Genomic DNA, 14493 nt, shown 5'->3' on the forward strand with positions numbered 1-14493 from the left:
CTATCAGTCATTTTTTCAAGTCAAAGAAGAGACAGCTGAATCTGGTTGTAGAATTAAAGGTCTCTCAGTTCTCTCAGTGTAAAAGCTTCTTTGCTTCTAAGGTGTCTACCATTCTCTCCTCATAGAAAAAGTTTATTTCCTCAGATTTCTCATATGGTCAAATCAACATGCCAGACTTACAAAAAAGGGAGAAGGGAGACCTGATTAGTGAATAAAAACCTCCAAAGAAACTAAAGGACCACTTACTGACCACTCTTGATTCTGTAATGACCTGCCTCACTCAATAAATAAGTGGAGTTTGAATCCAACATTCTTGATGAAAGTTTGGTTAGTTTTACAAAATGCCCCAGGAGGTCCTTTATCCCCATTTCAATTCAAAATTGTTGTTTATACTCCACTACTGGCACAGAACAGTAACAATGATAATATTGTAGTAGTCATTCTACCATTATCTACCAATGATAATATTGGTACTTATTCAGTTCAGTTCAGTTCAGTCGCTCAGTCGTGTCCGACTCTTTGCAACCCCATGAATGGCAGCACGCCAGGCCTCCCCATCCATCACCAACTCCTGGAGTTCACTCAGACTCACATCCATCAAGTCATTAGTAGTAAAAAAAATTTAATCTTCACAACTCTATGTAGTTATTAGAGCCATTTTATAGATGAAGAAACTGAGTTATAAAGACGTTAAGTAACTTGTCCCAAAGTCATACCTCAAGAAAGGAGCAGAGATAGGATTTGAAACCCTTTGCTAAACAAGCTACACCTGTGATCTCTAGGAAACATGGGGTTTTATTTTCTTAATTCACTCCTGTTCACCCAGTATCCAGCACTGCAGGCATTCTGAATATCTGCTGTCTGAATAAACCAAGGTGTGTATATCAGAAAAAATATCAACAACCTCAGATATGTACATGATACCACTCTAATGGCAGAAACAGAAGAGGAACTAAAGAGCCCTGAAGAGGGTGAGAGAGGAGAGTGAAAGCAGGCCTAAAACTCAGCATTCACAAAACTAAGACCATGGCATCTGGGCCCATCACTTCATGCCAAACAGATGTGGAAAAGTCGAATCAGTGACATATTTTATTTTCTTGGGTTCCAAAATCACTGCAGATGGTGAATGCAGCCATCAAGATGCTTGCTCCCTGGGAAAAAAGCTATGACAAACCTGGATAGCATATTAAAAAGCAGAGACATCACCTTTCTGCCAAAGGTCTGTATAGTCAAAGCTATGGTTTTTCCAGTAGTCAGATGTATGGATGTGAGTAGTAGCAGTGTTAGTCACTCAGTCGTGTCTGACTCTTTGTGACCCACCAACCAGCTCACCAGGCTCCTCTGTCCATGGGATTCTCCAGGCAAGAATACTGGAGTGGGTTGCCATTCCCTTCTACAGAGGGTCTTCCTGACCCAGGGATCGAACCCAAGTCTCCTGCATTGCAGGCATATTCTTTACCATCTGAGCTACAGAAAAATCAGCTGGACCATAAAGAAAGCTGAGCACCGAAAAATTGATTCTTTTGAACTGTGGTGTTGGAGAAGACTCTTGAGAGTTTCTTGGACTGCAAGGAGATCAAACCAGTCAATCCTAAAGGAAATCAGTCCTGAATATTCACTGGAAGGACTGATCCTGAAGCTCCAGTACTTTGGCTACCTATGCAAAGAACTCACTCTGGAAAAGAGCCTGATGCTGGAAAAGATTGAAGGCGGGAGGAGAAGAGAATGACAGAGGATGAGAGGGTTGGATGGCATCACCAATGGACATGAGTTTGAGCAAACTCCGGGAGATGGTGAAGGACAGGGAAGCCTGGCGTGCTGCAGTCCATGGGGTAGCAAAGAGGCAAACACAACTGAGCAACTGAAAAATAGTTAAAAAAAAAAAAAAGAAAAGGTACATTTTTCTATCCTGACAGGTTCAAAAATCACTGTCACATGCAGCATCTATTACAACAATTCAAACAGCAAACACTGGGCATTTATTTGCACACAATTTGGAAGGGTATGCACAGAATAACATTCATTCATCAGTTCCAAATTTGTTTATCTACATTGAAAAAAAAAAACTCTGCAAATGCAGAAGTGTTTGTTGGTCTTTGCTTGTTTTCTTGCCAATTCTTTGGGACTGAAAGTCACGGAGCCAGATCAAAACCTCCAGGAGAACAAGGATTTTTTTTTTCAGTTCAAAGTTTAACATTAGTAGGTGTTCAATAAGTGTTTCTTTTAAGTGAATGAAGAGGAGAGGGGACTTGTTTTGCTGAACTGGATGGAGTAGTGGAATGCCAAGATTACATTCTAGTTAGCAGAACTCAAAAACTGCCTCTACATCCATCCTAGTCACCGCTAAAGCCAGAAGATTCTATCAGCAGCCATCTCACATCTAACTTCATAAGACTCGCACATTTTTTAGAAGACTGTTGGAGTGAGTGAGTGAGTGAGTGAAGCCGCTCAGTCGTGTCCAACTCTTTGCAACCCCGTGGACTGTAGCCCACCAGGCTCCTCTGTCCATGGGATTTTCCAGGCAAGAATACTGGAGTGGGTTGTCATTTCCTTCTCCAGGGGATCTTCCCAACCCAGGGATCGAACCCAGGTCTCCCGCATTGCAGGCAGACGCTTTAACCTCTGAGCCACCAGGGAAGCCCTTCTTTTCTAAAAAAAAGACAGTAGCAACAAAGGCAACTAATACCATTGAGAGTCTACTGTAGGGAAGGTACTCTTCTAAATGTCAGGAGATGAGGACCTCTAATATCCAATCACAGATGAAGTAATGAGGACACTAGAGGCAAGGACTTGACCGGCCCATACAGCTGCAAATGAAAGAGTCAGGACTTGAACCCACGTGATTTGACTCCTAAGCCCACGCAATGAAAGGCAGAGATGACTGCTAAAAAGAACTGACCTCTTCCAGATAAAAAATTCTGAATTCAGTAGTTTGTTGCTATAATAATGGATTACTTTATTGCTGCTGTTAGTCTCCATCTTGGAAGGTGTCAGTGATTTAAGTACCTCTGATTTTGAGTAGCATATCCTAAGCTGAGTTTCTGGGGTTTGCTAACACTGTTGTTGTTGTTTTAGTAACTATGTTGTGTCTGACTCTTTTGCGACCCCAAGAGCTGCAGCCCGCCAGGCTCCTCTGTCCATGGGATTTCCCAGGCAAGAATACTGGAATGGGTTGCCATTTCCTTCTCCACTGCTAACACTGTAGACACTTCAAATAATATTCTTAATCACTGAGGGGAAAAAACACCCTCTTTGGGTTTTCAAATCTACTTCATATAATTTGTTGTTTACAGACAACAGCAAGAATGGAATAATACAGCAGGGATGGGAAATTAGTTTGTCACATTTAATAGAATGTAATTTTAGTACAAAAATAAAATAATCAGATTAATGAAAGAGGACCTACTTTGGTGGCAGGATGCAATATCCTGTTTATCCAATTATTCATTCAACATGGATAATTCAGACAGAGAGAGAGACAAGACCTCAGCAGTAAGCTAGGTTTTAAATTCCCTAAGAATCTTAATCCTCAAAACCACTCCAAACTCATTTAAAAAACAAAAATATCTTTAGAAGAAAGGAATATAAAAGTTTCCCTTTCAGCATTTAAACACAAGTTTGACAGGACATCCTAAGGTCCTATTTAAAAAGAGGCCCGAGTGGAACTGATGCCCACTTCTCAGCAAACTATTTTAAATTTAAGTGTCTATAAAAAGTCCAGGCAAACCTTCCTCCTCTTGCTCTTCACTGCTGGTATCACTCTGAGCCAGGTCCTCTCCACCATCAATACTATCTCTTTCCTCCAGGTCGCTGTCGTCATCAGAATGCTCCTCGTCACTGCTTTCTGCAGGTGCTGGCCTCTTGACCGCCCTGCAATGGCACAGATCAGAACTGAGGTTCTGGGCTGAGAGGGGGCCCTATCCAACTTCACCACTCATGCCAATTCTCCAATGTTGGGGCCAGGGAAAGATACCACCTTCCTCTTAGAGACAGTCCTAAATCTTCCTCTGTTGTCTCAGAACACACTGAGCCACGTACCTCTTGTGAATCTGTACAGATTTGGGCAGCTTTGATTCTTTATCCTCCTCCTCCTCCTCGTCATCATCATAATCACTCTCATTCTCCCCCTCCTCCATATCCTCTTCTTCCCTGCCATTCTCTTGATCCAATTCCTGATGTTCAGGTTCAGGCCTCTTCTCCTCACCTTCATAGTCGATAAAGAAAGTTAGGAATTCATCGAGTATCCAAAACAAGGTCATTTAAACAACAGTACCTAACACCCCAAGTTACTGGTTCCTATGGTCTTTCAGACGCTCATATATTTTTCTTTCTCTACCTAACAGGAGAAAGTATGAGGGAAAAAAAAAAGCAAAAAACAAACAACAAAAACCCCTCATCCCTGAGGTTTCCTTGGAGACTGTTCCATTCATCAGAAGCCTTAAGGTTAAAACCTGGCTCAGCAACTGAGCCTCTGCAAACAGCCCACCACTGTGTGCCACGGCCAGCACAGGGAACACTCTGGAGCCCAGCTATGAGCTTTAACCTCTGTGGGTTTGTTCTCTGAGCTCCTGGTGGCTTAAAAGCCAATTGTTTTCTAAATAAAACTCAAGTCTCAAGCGTCCCTATTTATAATGTTCCATCACTCTGTATTATGAAAACTGGGGAAGGACAGCAAGTAGTAGGGACAATGAACCTGGGCTCCACTACTCACATCCACATCGAGGAGTGAGCTTGGACTCAAAAGGTCCTGTTTTGGGACCAGATCACCAGATGGTACAATGCGGACCTGCACACAGTTAGGACACACAACCCCGCCTACTCCACACCACTGCATCTCACCTGGGATAGAAGCAGACTGCGTACTTTTATATTTATCCTTTGCCACAGCCCAATCCACAGCCACCGTCCGCCCTGTCAGACACAAAAGTAGCATCAGAAAGGCGTTCTTCTCTTTAACATTCCTATTTCCTATAAACAACTTCTTAGTCATCAAAGACAGTAATGGAACCAAAGGAGGCATATAAACTGCAGATTCAGAGGCTGTTGGTCCTAAAACAAAACTCCTGGTAGGTATCTATTCTTTTAACCCTTAACCTTTTTTTATCAATGAACAGAAGTTTTGCCTTTCTACACAGTCACAACACCTGGGATAAGATAGACTTAAAAAAAAAAAAAGCGTTAGTACAGTGCTTCCAGTTAGATCAAGTTTCCAGTTAGATTAGCAAGAGGGAAAACAGACATTCTGGAATAATCTGCACATTACTCAGAAGTTAGGAAGTCTCCAAGCCAATCCCTTCTTTAGGCAGAGTACCTGGTAAATCAATACCCAGAGTAACCTCAAGGTCAGTTTAGGAGCCCACATATGCTTAATAGGGATCATAATCAAGAGAGAAGAATCCGCTAATCTCACATTCCCCTAGACAGCAATCTGCCTGTATATCAATGATCATTTCAGCAATGGTTTCTCATTAAGAGATTTAAAGGACACTCATCACTGAAAAAAGAAAAAGAGAAGGCTGGGAAGGGTCCTGTCGAGTTTAACCCTAAGATCAAAGCAACTTCTATATTAGCAGTGAGACTCTCAACAAGGCAAACACCTTTCAGAAATATAGAAAGTGGGTTACTGTGTTAATCTGCATGAACACCAGAAATATCTGAGTCAATAGGATGGGCACAGAAAACTTACCTTTTATCTCTTTCATGTTCATGCCTTTGAGAGCCTTTCCTGCTTCTAGGAGGTTTTTGAACTGAACAAAAGCAAAACCACGCATCTTTCCATCTGTGTGCAAACATAACAAAGAAATCAGAGGTAGCAGAAGGAACCAACAGACACTAAGATGGATTATACAGCAACCTGGACTGGCGAGAAGGCTCAAATCCTGCCAGCCAGTCAGCCCCCTGCCCAAAGTAAGAGCCTTTATCCTGCTGACGTTAGCCTGACACAGGCTCAGGAGAGCAATGCATTTTACTCGTCTCCTAAAAGGAGTTCTGATCTAACTAAAAACACCATCTGGGGAATAAACATTGTTCTGTGTCAAGCACTATACTTTATATATGCCATATCATCTGAGGCTTGGAGAGTATGACCCCAACCTTCTATTTCTATTTCAAATAGTGCTTAGTTGAAAGGTGACATGGAAAAACACCATTATGTAAAATAACCTAATCCACACAAAATAAAGGTTGGCAGGTACCTGGTTTCCTGGGGATATTTACTTCCAGGATAGTTCCAAACTGAGAAAATACTGTTTTCAAGTCATCTTCTGAGCACTGAACCGGAAAGTGAGAAAGAAAGAGATGTTATCACGGCAAATAAATATAAAACATCAACTATTAAATTAGTTCACTGGGAAGAGCTTGAGTATTTTTACTCCTTTTAAAATTTTGAGACTAGGACATCAAACATTCCCAAGTAGAGGACACCTTGCTTTGTACCTAAATGGTAAAAAGGACAGACGTGAGAGAGCTTGTCCTCCTCTCCCAATCTCAGCAGTGGTTTCCACAAAAGGAAGACATCTTCATGCTGTCTATCCTGAATAAATTCTTGTTTATACAGGCCCATTTTCTGAATTCAACACTGCTAAAGGTCATTCCCAGGAGGAATGAAGCCCAATTATGCCACCCTGGCGGGGAGTTCAACCAACAAGCAGGCCCTGGCCCCAAGAGCCTTCAGAACACTCACTGTTTCCTCTCTCTTACCTTAAAGCTCAGGTTTCGAATAATTAATCTGGCTTTCTTATCTGCCACTTTGGCTTTTTTAGGCTTCAGCTCCTTCTCTGGGGACTCTGAATTTTCTGAAAAATAACAGGCAGTGAAGTAAGTCTGTGATCCTCTCAGCCCAGAATATCACAGGAAAGAAGTACTAGCAACAAAAGGCATTTATCTCAGGGTTTAGTACGGCAATGCCCAGCAACACCAGGTTTTCCAAACTCATAAGTAAACAAAAGACTAAAATGAGTAAAAAACACACTGGATGATTCTGGACATCAAAAGAAAATTCAGGAAGCTTTTAGGTCTAGATGCTACCCCCAGCCAATCCACTGTCCCCTCGATCCTGGGGGAAAACTCCTTTCAGTTACTAGAAACTCACCAGTTTTCCCCTTTTCCTTGGACTTATTTCTCAGTTTTTTCTTGGCAATGGTCACGTTGATCTTGCAGCCTTCAAAGGTGGTAATCTCCTTGAGGGCCCTCTGAACATCCTCCACCATAGAAAAAGTGACATAGCCGAAGCCTCGACATGCCTTACTCCCTGGAACAGTATGGGGTGGGGAGGGATTAACAGTAAGCCAACATCTCTAAACCAGTCAATTCTCACAGCCCTCAACTGGCAGATATACAGCCAGGCCAGCCAGTTATCAGTTGGCCAAAGTTCTCAAGAGGGAAAGAGACAAGATTAACGTGAGAGCCACCCCCCATCTCCTTTTTCCTCAAAAATTGTTAGGCTTCCTCTTCTAATGTGGTGTCTTGGCTGTTAGCTCCCTTTCTTCCATCTTTCCTGGTAATCTCAAGAATATGGAGGACCCATAATATGCATTACACCTCCAAAGAAGAACTCAACATCACACAGAACAAAACATCACCAGAGAAGGTAGGAAAGATAAGGATGGTAGCTTCAAAAACTACAATGAAATAATTCAGTTGCCCCTCCTCAGAAAAGAGGACAGATCAGCAATGAATCCTGGGGGCCCTGAGAAAAGAACCTCAAACAATAAACACTGCTTCAGGAGCCTGCAGATACTATTACCGTTATTACCAAGCCTTAGAAATCAATATCAAATTAAACCTTTCCAAAGCAGCTGTAAATCTCTTATCTCATTTTGTCAGAACATACCAAGAAGGGAAAAGCCAATATTATCATCGCTTTTTTCCAAAGGAATTGTTGAACAGTTGCAAATGTCAACTGTAACTCACCTTTGCCCTTTCTGGTATGCTGTTTTTTTTAGTTTAATATTTTTGTGTAGTAAAATTTTAAGTAATTTACTGCATCAAAAAAGAAAAAGACCAAGCAGAAAAAGACCTACTACCCGAAAAAGAAACAAAACTCCACACGTTCTCCTTTACAACTACACCCTTACCTGCTTTAGGGTGCAAGCCTTCTAACACGGGACGCTGAGCCACATAAACTGGTTAAAGTTGACACCTGGCACTAGGAAAGCATACTATATATATTTCTTATCCTTGAAACTCCTTCTCACAAAAGCCTGCCCACTCACCTTTCAGAAAACAAGAACAAGAAAAATCAGGGCCCTTCTTGATCAGTACAACCAAAAATAAAAAGCAGCTGAAACGTGAAGGAGTTTGCTGACAAAATAAAAGCATGTAGTCACAAAAAAGCCTACAGTCACAAAAACACCGTCCGTTATAAACAATTACAACAATCCTGTGAAATTATTCCCATCTTAAAGAGGGTAAGTGGCAAGTTCAAGTCACCACTAGTGGTAAGACCTCATCTGCCATCCCCTCCCTCCCATCCTTTGAAGTAGAGTACTCGGACCCAAAGGAGAATTCCCATTCAAAGGCCTGCTCTTCCCTGGAACACAACCAAGCATTGCAGAGCAATGTTTCTCAGACTGGTTTGATGACCTACAGTAACAAATGTGATTTATAGTGGACCCAGTTGTTTATATACTGAAAAAAAAAAGTCTCATGAAAACTTCTCCTTTACCATATATAGATATACTACTATTTCATTAAAAAAAAAAAACACAAAAAAAAATCCAGTCATCAACCACTCAAGACCCACAAATGGACAATGATCTGCCATTTAAGAAACACTGCTGTACAGCACTCTCATTCTCTCATTCGCCCATATCTATACTTAAAATGATAAAGGCCCCAGCTGTGTGTATACCAATCAGAGCCATGTCAGTGATCTTAAATCTAATTTCTGTTACTAACAAAACAGAAGATAAGGATGGAGTGATTATTAGCGCAGTTTTAGGACTGCCTACTCACATACTCTGGTACCATGGGGGAAGAGAGGGGTACCCAAGATATTACTTCAAACCAGTTGCTAGCCTGAAAGGCAAGAAAGCAGCCACCTACAGCGACAGATTGATGACTTGGAAGGAAGCTAAATTTGTGTTCTGGGCAACATCAGGTGCCATGTAATATAGTCTAGGTAAGAAGAAATGCTTCTACAATTAAAACCCTTACAATTCTTACTCATTCTAATACATGCTAACCCTCCTTCATAGTGATGCCATGAACATCAAATAGAATGAGAGGCATATGGCAGTATTCCACAAGTCAGTAAATACCTCCAGTGGCTCAAGTCAAAACCCCTGGAGTCAGATTTGACACTTTTTTTCTCAGACCCCAAATCTGATCCATATTCCAATCATGTTTTACCTTCTTCACTGCTAGAGCACCTGGTCCAACCCCATGAGCTTTCACCTGGATTACCACAAGAGCCTAGTAACTGGTCTCCTGTCCTATTCTTAATGGCCTATTCTCAGCATGGCAGTCTCAGAGAATCTTTCAAAATGCAAGGCAGATCATATTCACTGCTCCCTGCTCAAAATCAGTGGTTTCCTATCTCAGAGTAAAAGTCAAAGTCCTTTTGATGGCCTGTAAGGTCCTACATGATCTGGAAGGACCAGGTGGCATCTGCTAATTCTCTTTCCTTCACTCAGTGCACACCAGTAGGCCTGGTCTCGTCTATATTCCTCCAATATACTATACGCACTCCTCTTCAGTATCCTTGAGCTCCCTCTGCCTAAGCTGTTCCTCGCACTGAGAAACCCAAGTTCACTTTCTCACATCAGTAAGGTTTCCCCATGTCTATTCTTCACTCCTCTACAGGTTCCCCACCACCACCACCACCACCACCACCACCCTATCTTTCTTCCCTGACTTATTTTTCTCCTCAATATATATCACCATCATCACTATATATTTTGCTCATTGGCTGTCTTCCACATCCTGAACACAGATCAAGGCTTTTGGTCTGTGCACTAATGTATCCCGAGGACCTACAACAGTTGCCTGGATCCTAGTAAACATTCAGTTAATATTTACGAAATACATAAATGGGTGAATGAATAACATATTGGTTAAGAGCTCGGGGTCTGGTGATCAAATTCTGAATCCACTTCTTACTAGCAGTACGAACTTAAGCTGAAGTTACTAAATTTCCCTAAGCCCTAGATTTCTCATCTGTAAAATGGAGTTTACTCTCCACCCAACAAGACTGATGGGGAAATTAAAGGAAGTAACAGATGAAACTCAAGCACCGCACCTGGCAATCAGCTGCTTCTCAGTAAGTCTTAGTGGTGTTTCATTAAGTCCAGTTCAGTCGCCCAGTCGTGTCTGACTCTTTGCAACCCCATGGACTGGAGCACGCCAGGCCTCCCTGTCCATCACATTTATTAAGTTTTTCACTAATAAATGAGATCTTGTATGTGAGCGCGCATGATAAACAGGAAGCCTACATAAACTTAAGGGGCTGACTTGACTTTCAGAAACGGCTCCTATGGATTTATCTAGTGTAGAGTCCGTTTGGAAAAGAAATTCAACTTCCAAGGCCTTTCATTTAAGGGCTCACTTAAGGCTGGAAGAATGTCCTCTGCCTCCATCCGGCTCCCGGGAACCCCAACTCTGTTCTCGATCGCCCCGCCCCCTACCTTTTTCGGTCACCACGAAGCACTGCTTGACCGGCCCCACCTGACTGAATAGCTCCTCCAGTTGTTCGCTGCGAGCCGAGGGCGGGAGGCGGCCCACAAACAGGGTCAGTCCGGCCATGAGGCCGAGAAACTGGCGCGCAAGGTCGCGCACGCGAGTCAAGTAACTGGCTTTAGTAAGAGGACCACGCTTACTAAAGTTGCCGGGAGACTCCGGAAGTGCGCGTCACTCAAAAGAGTCCGGAGGAAGACGTAGAGGAAAGGGAAAAACCATTCCGGAAGGGAAGAAAAATAGTGCCGCCTGAGGGCGGAGCTTCCTGAGCTGGGCTCCACCCCCTAACCCAAGTACCGCCCCCGCCTCTGTAGGGAAATTTGGCTTCCCTTAGGAGAAGGGCTCGGAGAAGGCAATGGCACCCCACTCCAGTACTCTTGCCTGGAAAATCCCATGGATGGAGGAGCCTGGAAGGCTGCAGTCCATGGGGTCGCTAAGAGTCGGACACGACTGAGCGACTTCACTTTCACTTTTCACTTTCATGCATTGGAGAAGGAAATGACAACCCACTCCAGTGTTCTTGCCTGGAGAATCCCAGGGACAGCAGAGCCTGGTGGGCTGCCGTCTATGGGGTTGCACAGAGTTAGACACGACTGAAATGACTTAGCAGCAGCAGCAGGAGAAGGCAATGGCACCCCACTCCAGTACTCTTGCCTGGAAAATCCCATGGATGGAGGAGCCTAGTAGGCTGCAGTCCATGGGGTCGCTAAGAGTCGGACACGACTGAGCGACTTCACTTTCACTTTTCTCTTTCATGCATTGGAGAAGGAAATGGCAACCCACTCCAGTATTCTTGCCTGCAGAATCCCAGGGACAGCAGAGCCTGGTGGGCTGCCGTCTATGGGGTTGCACAGAGTTAGACACGACTGAAGCAACTTAGCAGCAGCAGCAGCAGTTTCTAGGCTTATTACAATCTAACTTGCTGGGGATCGATACCAAACTCAGCAGGGCAGGCAGGAGAAGCTGTTTTTGCTCTGGGTCTAACCCAGGATCTGACACATAGTGGATGTTTAATAAATATTTTCTAAAGTGCCTGTGTTCCAGGATCCAGGAGACCCAAGATTACGTGCATAAAACACAGCCATAATGCAAGTCAAAACAAGTAATCACATATATCATTTGAACAAATTTCCAGTTCTCAGAGAATATGAGACATCTGTCACACTTTAACAGATAACTAAATCTGTGCCTTTAACACTTCGCTGACAAAGCTATTAAGGTTCAAATAGGCACAGGTCATACATAATCATTCTTTCAGAAACTATTTACTGAGCTCCTACTATGTGCCAGGCACTAAAGATAAAATTGATGAGCTAAAAAAAGACAGGGCTCCTGCCTTCATGGAGAATAGTTTTGGGGAGATAGACAAACATCAGTACAAAAAAAACTTACAAGTAAAGCAAAGCCTGCACCATGCAAGATCACAAGAGAACGCACCCAGAACAAGCAATACATCCAGCTTACACAGACCTAGAACCCAGGTCTTCCCAGAGACAGCTTTCCTCAGGTCAGCTTATTAGATGGACCCAAGGCTGTGTAATCTCACTGGCCAGGAGATCTGGGTGCTCCTGGATCCTGGAACACAGACAGTGTTTGCCACCCCATTGGGCTCAGGAACTGACCTGTGTGCAAGACTGCAGCACCGTGCAGAACATTTGTGTAGAACAAAATTACCCAATGCGATTTTTTAGTAATTACTTTTAAACGGTATAACCTGAACACAGAGCAGGTAGAACATTCAAAAAGTACAAAAGGTACAGTGAAAAGGGTTCCCCTTTCTCCTCAAACCCCATCTACTTTCCACATATTTTGGATTGGTGGATAACTGGTTGATAGCGATGCGGGGAAAGGGAAAACGTTTAACATTAGATTTATGAAACCCTAACTCCAAGCATTTATGCTTAAAAGAAAAAGCCACAGTTATTTTTAAACACATAACTCAATGGAGGACGTATTGAAATATGAAACAGATTTATAAGGTAATGGGTTAATTCCATCCAGGATAAAGAGAGACAAATAGACAAAGGCAAATGGATCCTTTGAATAAAGTTGGTTTGGAATTCCACATTTCTCCTTTATTTTCTCCTCCTCTCCTGCCCCCTCACCACCTTAGAAATCAAAATTTCATACCCAAAGTCTAAATGACAAGCATCAGGGCCCTAGCTGTGGGGACACCTTCCCAGTCCTGGCTGCAGCGTGCACTGGGGAAAGAATCCTGAGAAGGCTGCTCCAGCATCCCTTTGGGACACCCCCTACAGTGTTAAGTTGGAGCTGCTTTGGACCCAAACCTTCCCTACAGAACAAAAAGAAACTGCGGTCCTGTGCCCATCAGAGGGCAGCAGCCACCCACAGTGCAGAGGAGCTCCATGCCCCTAGGGAAGGAAAACAGTGCAGCTGACCCTTTGTACTCTTCCCAACTTTCAGACCTGGCTCCCCATCTCAGTCTCCCAGCCTCAGCCTCAGCCCCATCCCCTCCTATCCACTCATATCAGGAAGGCCATGTGGTTCTTCAATCAGGAATATTTGCTCATTTATCTATCCAGGACACATGCAGGGTTCTTTATTAAATAGCAGGAGTCGTGGTACCCTGCACCACATCAGCAATGTGGCTTCCAGGGGAAATAAACTGCTAGACTCTCTCTCATCCATCACTTGCAGGAGCCTGGAAAGGAGGTAGGAGAGGGCTGGGCTGTATTCAGCCAGCCTCTCCCAAGCTCCATCCTTTTGGCTACATTCCTGCTTGCAAGCTAAACATTCCTATAATACTGCATACTTCTCATTCTTAGCACTTTTCACCACTGTATTTAATTATTTGTGTTATTGGAATTACTTATATGATGTGCTCTTTAATGTCTGGTTTCCCCCAAAGAGCTTCAGCTTCACGAGTTCAGGATTGTTGTCCACCTGCTGCTGCTGCTGCTAAGTCGCTTCAGTCTTGTCCGACTCTGTGTGACCCCATAGACGGTAGCCCACCAGGCTCCCCCGTCCCTGGGATTCTCCAGGCAAGAACACTGGAGTGGGTTGCCATTTCCTTCTCCAATGCATGAAAGTGAAAAGTGAAAGTGAAGTCACTTAGTCATGTCCGACTCTTTGAGACCCCATGGACTGCAGCCTACCAGGCTCCTCCATCCATGGGATTTTCCAGGCAAGAGTACTGGAGTGGGGTGCCATTGCCTTCTCCCGTTGTCCACCTAGGTCACCTTTTTACTCTCACCATCTAGCACATTGTAAGAACTCAATAAAATGTTTTAAAGAGATTGAATGAATGAAGATGAGTTTGTCTCTCAGTCTCCTATAACACTAAGAACTGGAACCGAGGGTGTATATATTACGTCCTGGTCTACCCAGGCTCTTCTGGGAAACTGCTTTGGGTTAGGAAGGGCTGAGGCATGAGATAAAAGGGAAGGGTTGTCTTACCAAAGCCTCAGTCTCTTGATCAAGTCAAAGGGCTTAGGTGATTCTCACTGAGGAAAATCAAAGAAGTGATGGAGTTGATGGACACCAAGCTCTATTCCCCCACCCCACTCCCAACTCACCAGCCCCATTCAGAATGTCCAGACAGAAAAGGAGCCTATGTGTATGTACGTGTGTGTGTGTGTGTGTGAGAGAGAGAGAGAGAGAGAGAGAGAGACAGAGAGACAGAGAGACAGAGAGACAGAGTGACTGGAGGTACGTGGGTCTTGGACTGCTTTGCTGGGAGGTGTGTACCTGAACTCAAGGACCCATGGTGGGAAGAGTGAGTGAGAGCAGCTGGCAAGCATTACAATGAGGAAGAGACAGCAGAGAGGAGTTGAGTGTGAGCAGAGGCAGATGGAGGTG

The 14493-nt window shown here is 43.7% G+C and overlaps 1 protein-coding gene across 2 annotated transcripts in view; it reads right to left on the minus strand.

Moving 5' to 3' along the window:
- Positions 1-10880, minus strand: part of RBM28 (RNA binding motif protein 28) — a 32279-nt gene extending 21399 nt beyond the window's left edge. Inside the window, exons 1-8 of one of the 2 annotated variants that reach the window (XM_005205680.5) lie at positions 10626-10880; positions 7091-7249; positions 6700-6794; positions 6195-6270; positions 5687-5779; positions 4840-4911; positions 4039-4204; positions 3728-3870 (exon numbers count right to left, since the gene is read on the minus strand). In XM_005205680.5, the coding sequence (XP_005205737.1) occupies positions 3728-3870; positions 4039-4204; positions 4840-4911; positions 5687-5779; positions 6195-6270; positions 6700-6794; positions 7091-7249; positions 10626-10743 (922 nt within the window). In that variant the 5' untranslated portion in view covers positions 10744-10880. The remainder of the gene's footprint in view (positions 1-3727; positions 3871-4038; positions 4205-4839; positions 4912-5686; positions 5780-6194; positions 6271-6699; positions 6795-7090; positions 7250-10625) is intronic. The other variant, NM_001191390.1, reaches the window with a different exon arrangement.
- Positions 10881-14493: the final 3613 nt, after the last annotated feature.

The sequence above is a fragment of the Bos taurus genome, chromosome 4 (assembly GCF_002263795.3).
Source record: "Bos taurus isolate L1 Dominette 01449 registration number 42190680 breed Hereford chromosome 4, ARS-UCD2.0, whole genome shotgun sequence".
NCBI lineage: Eukaryota > Metazoa > Chordata > Mammalia > Artiodactyla > Bovidae > Bos > Bos taurus.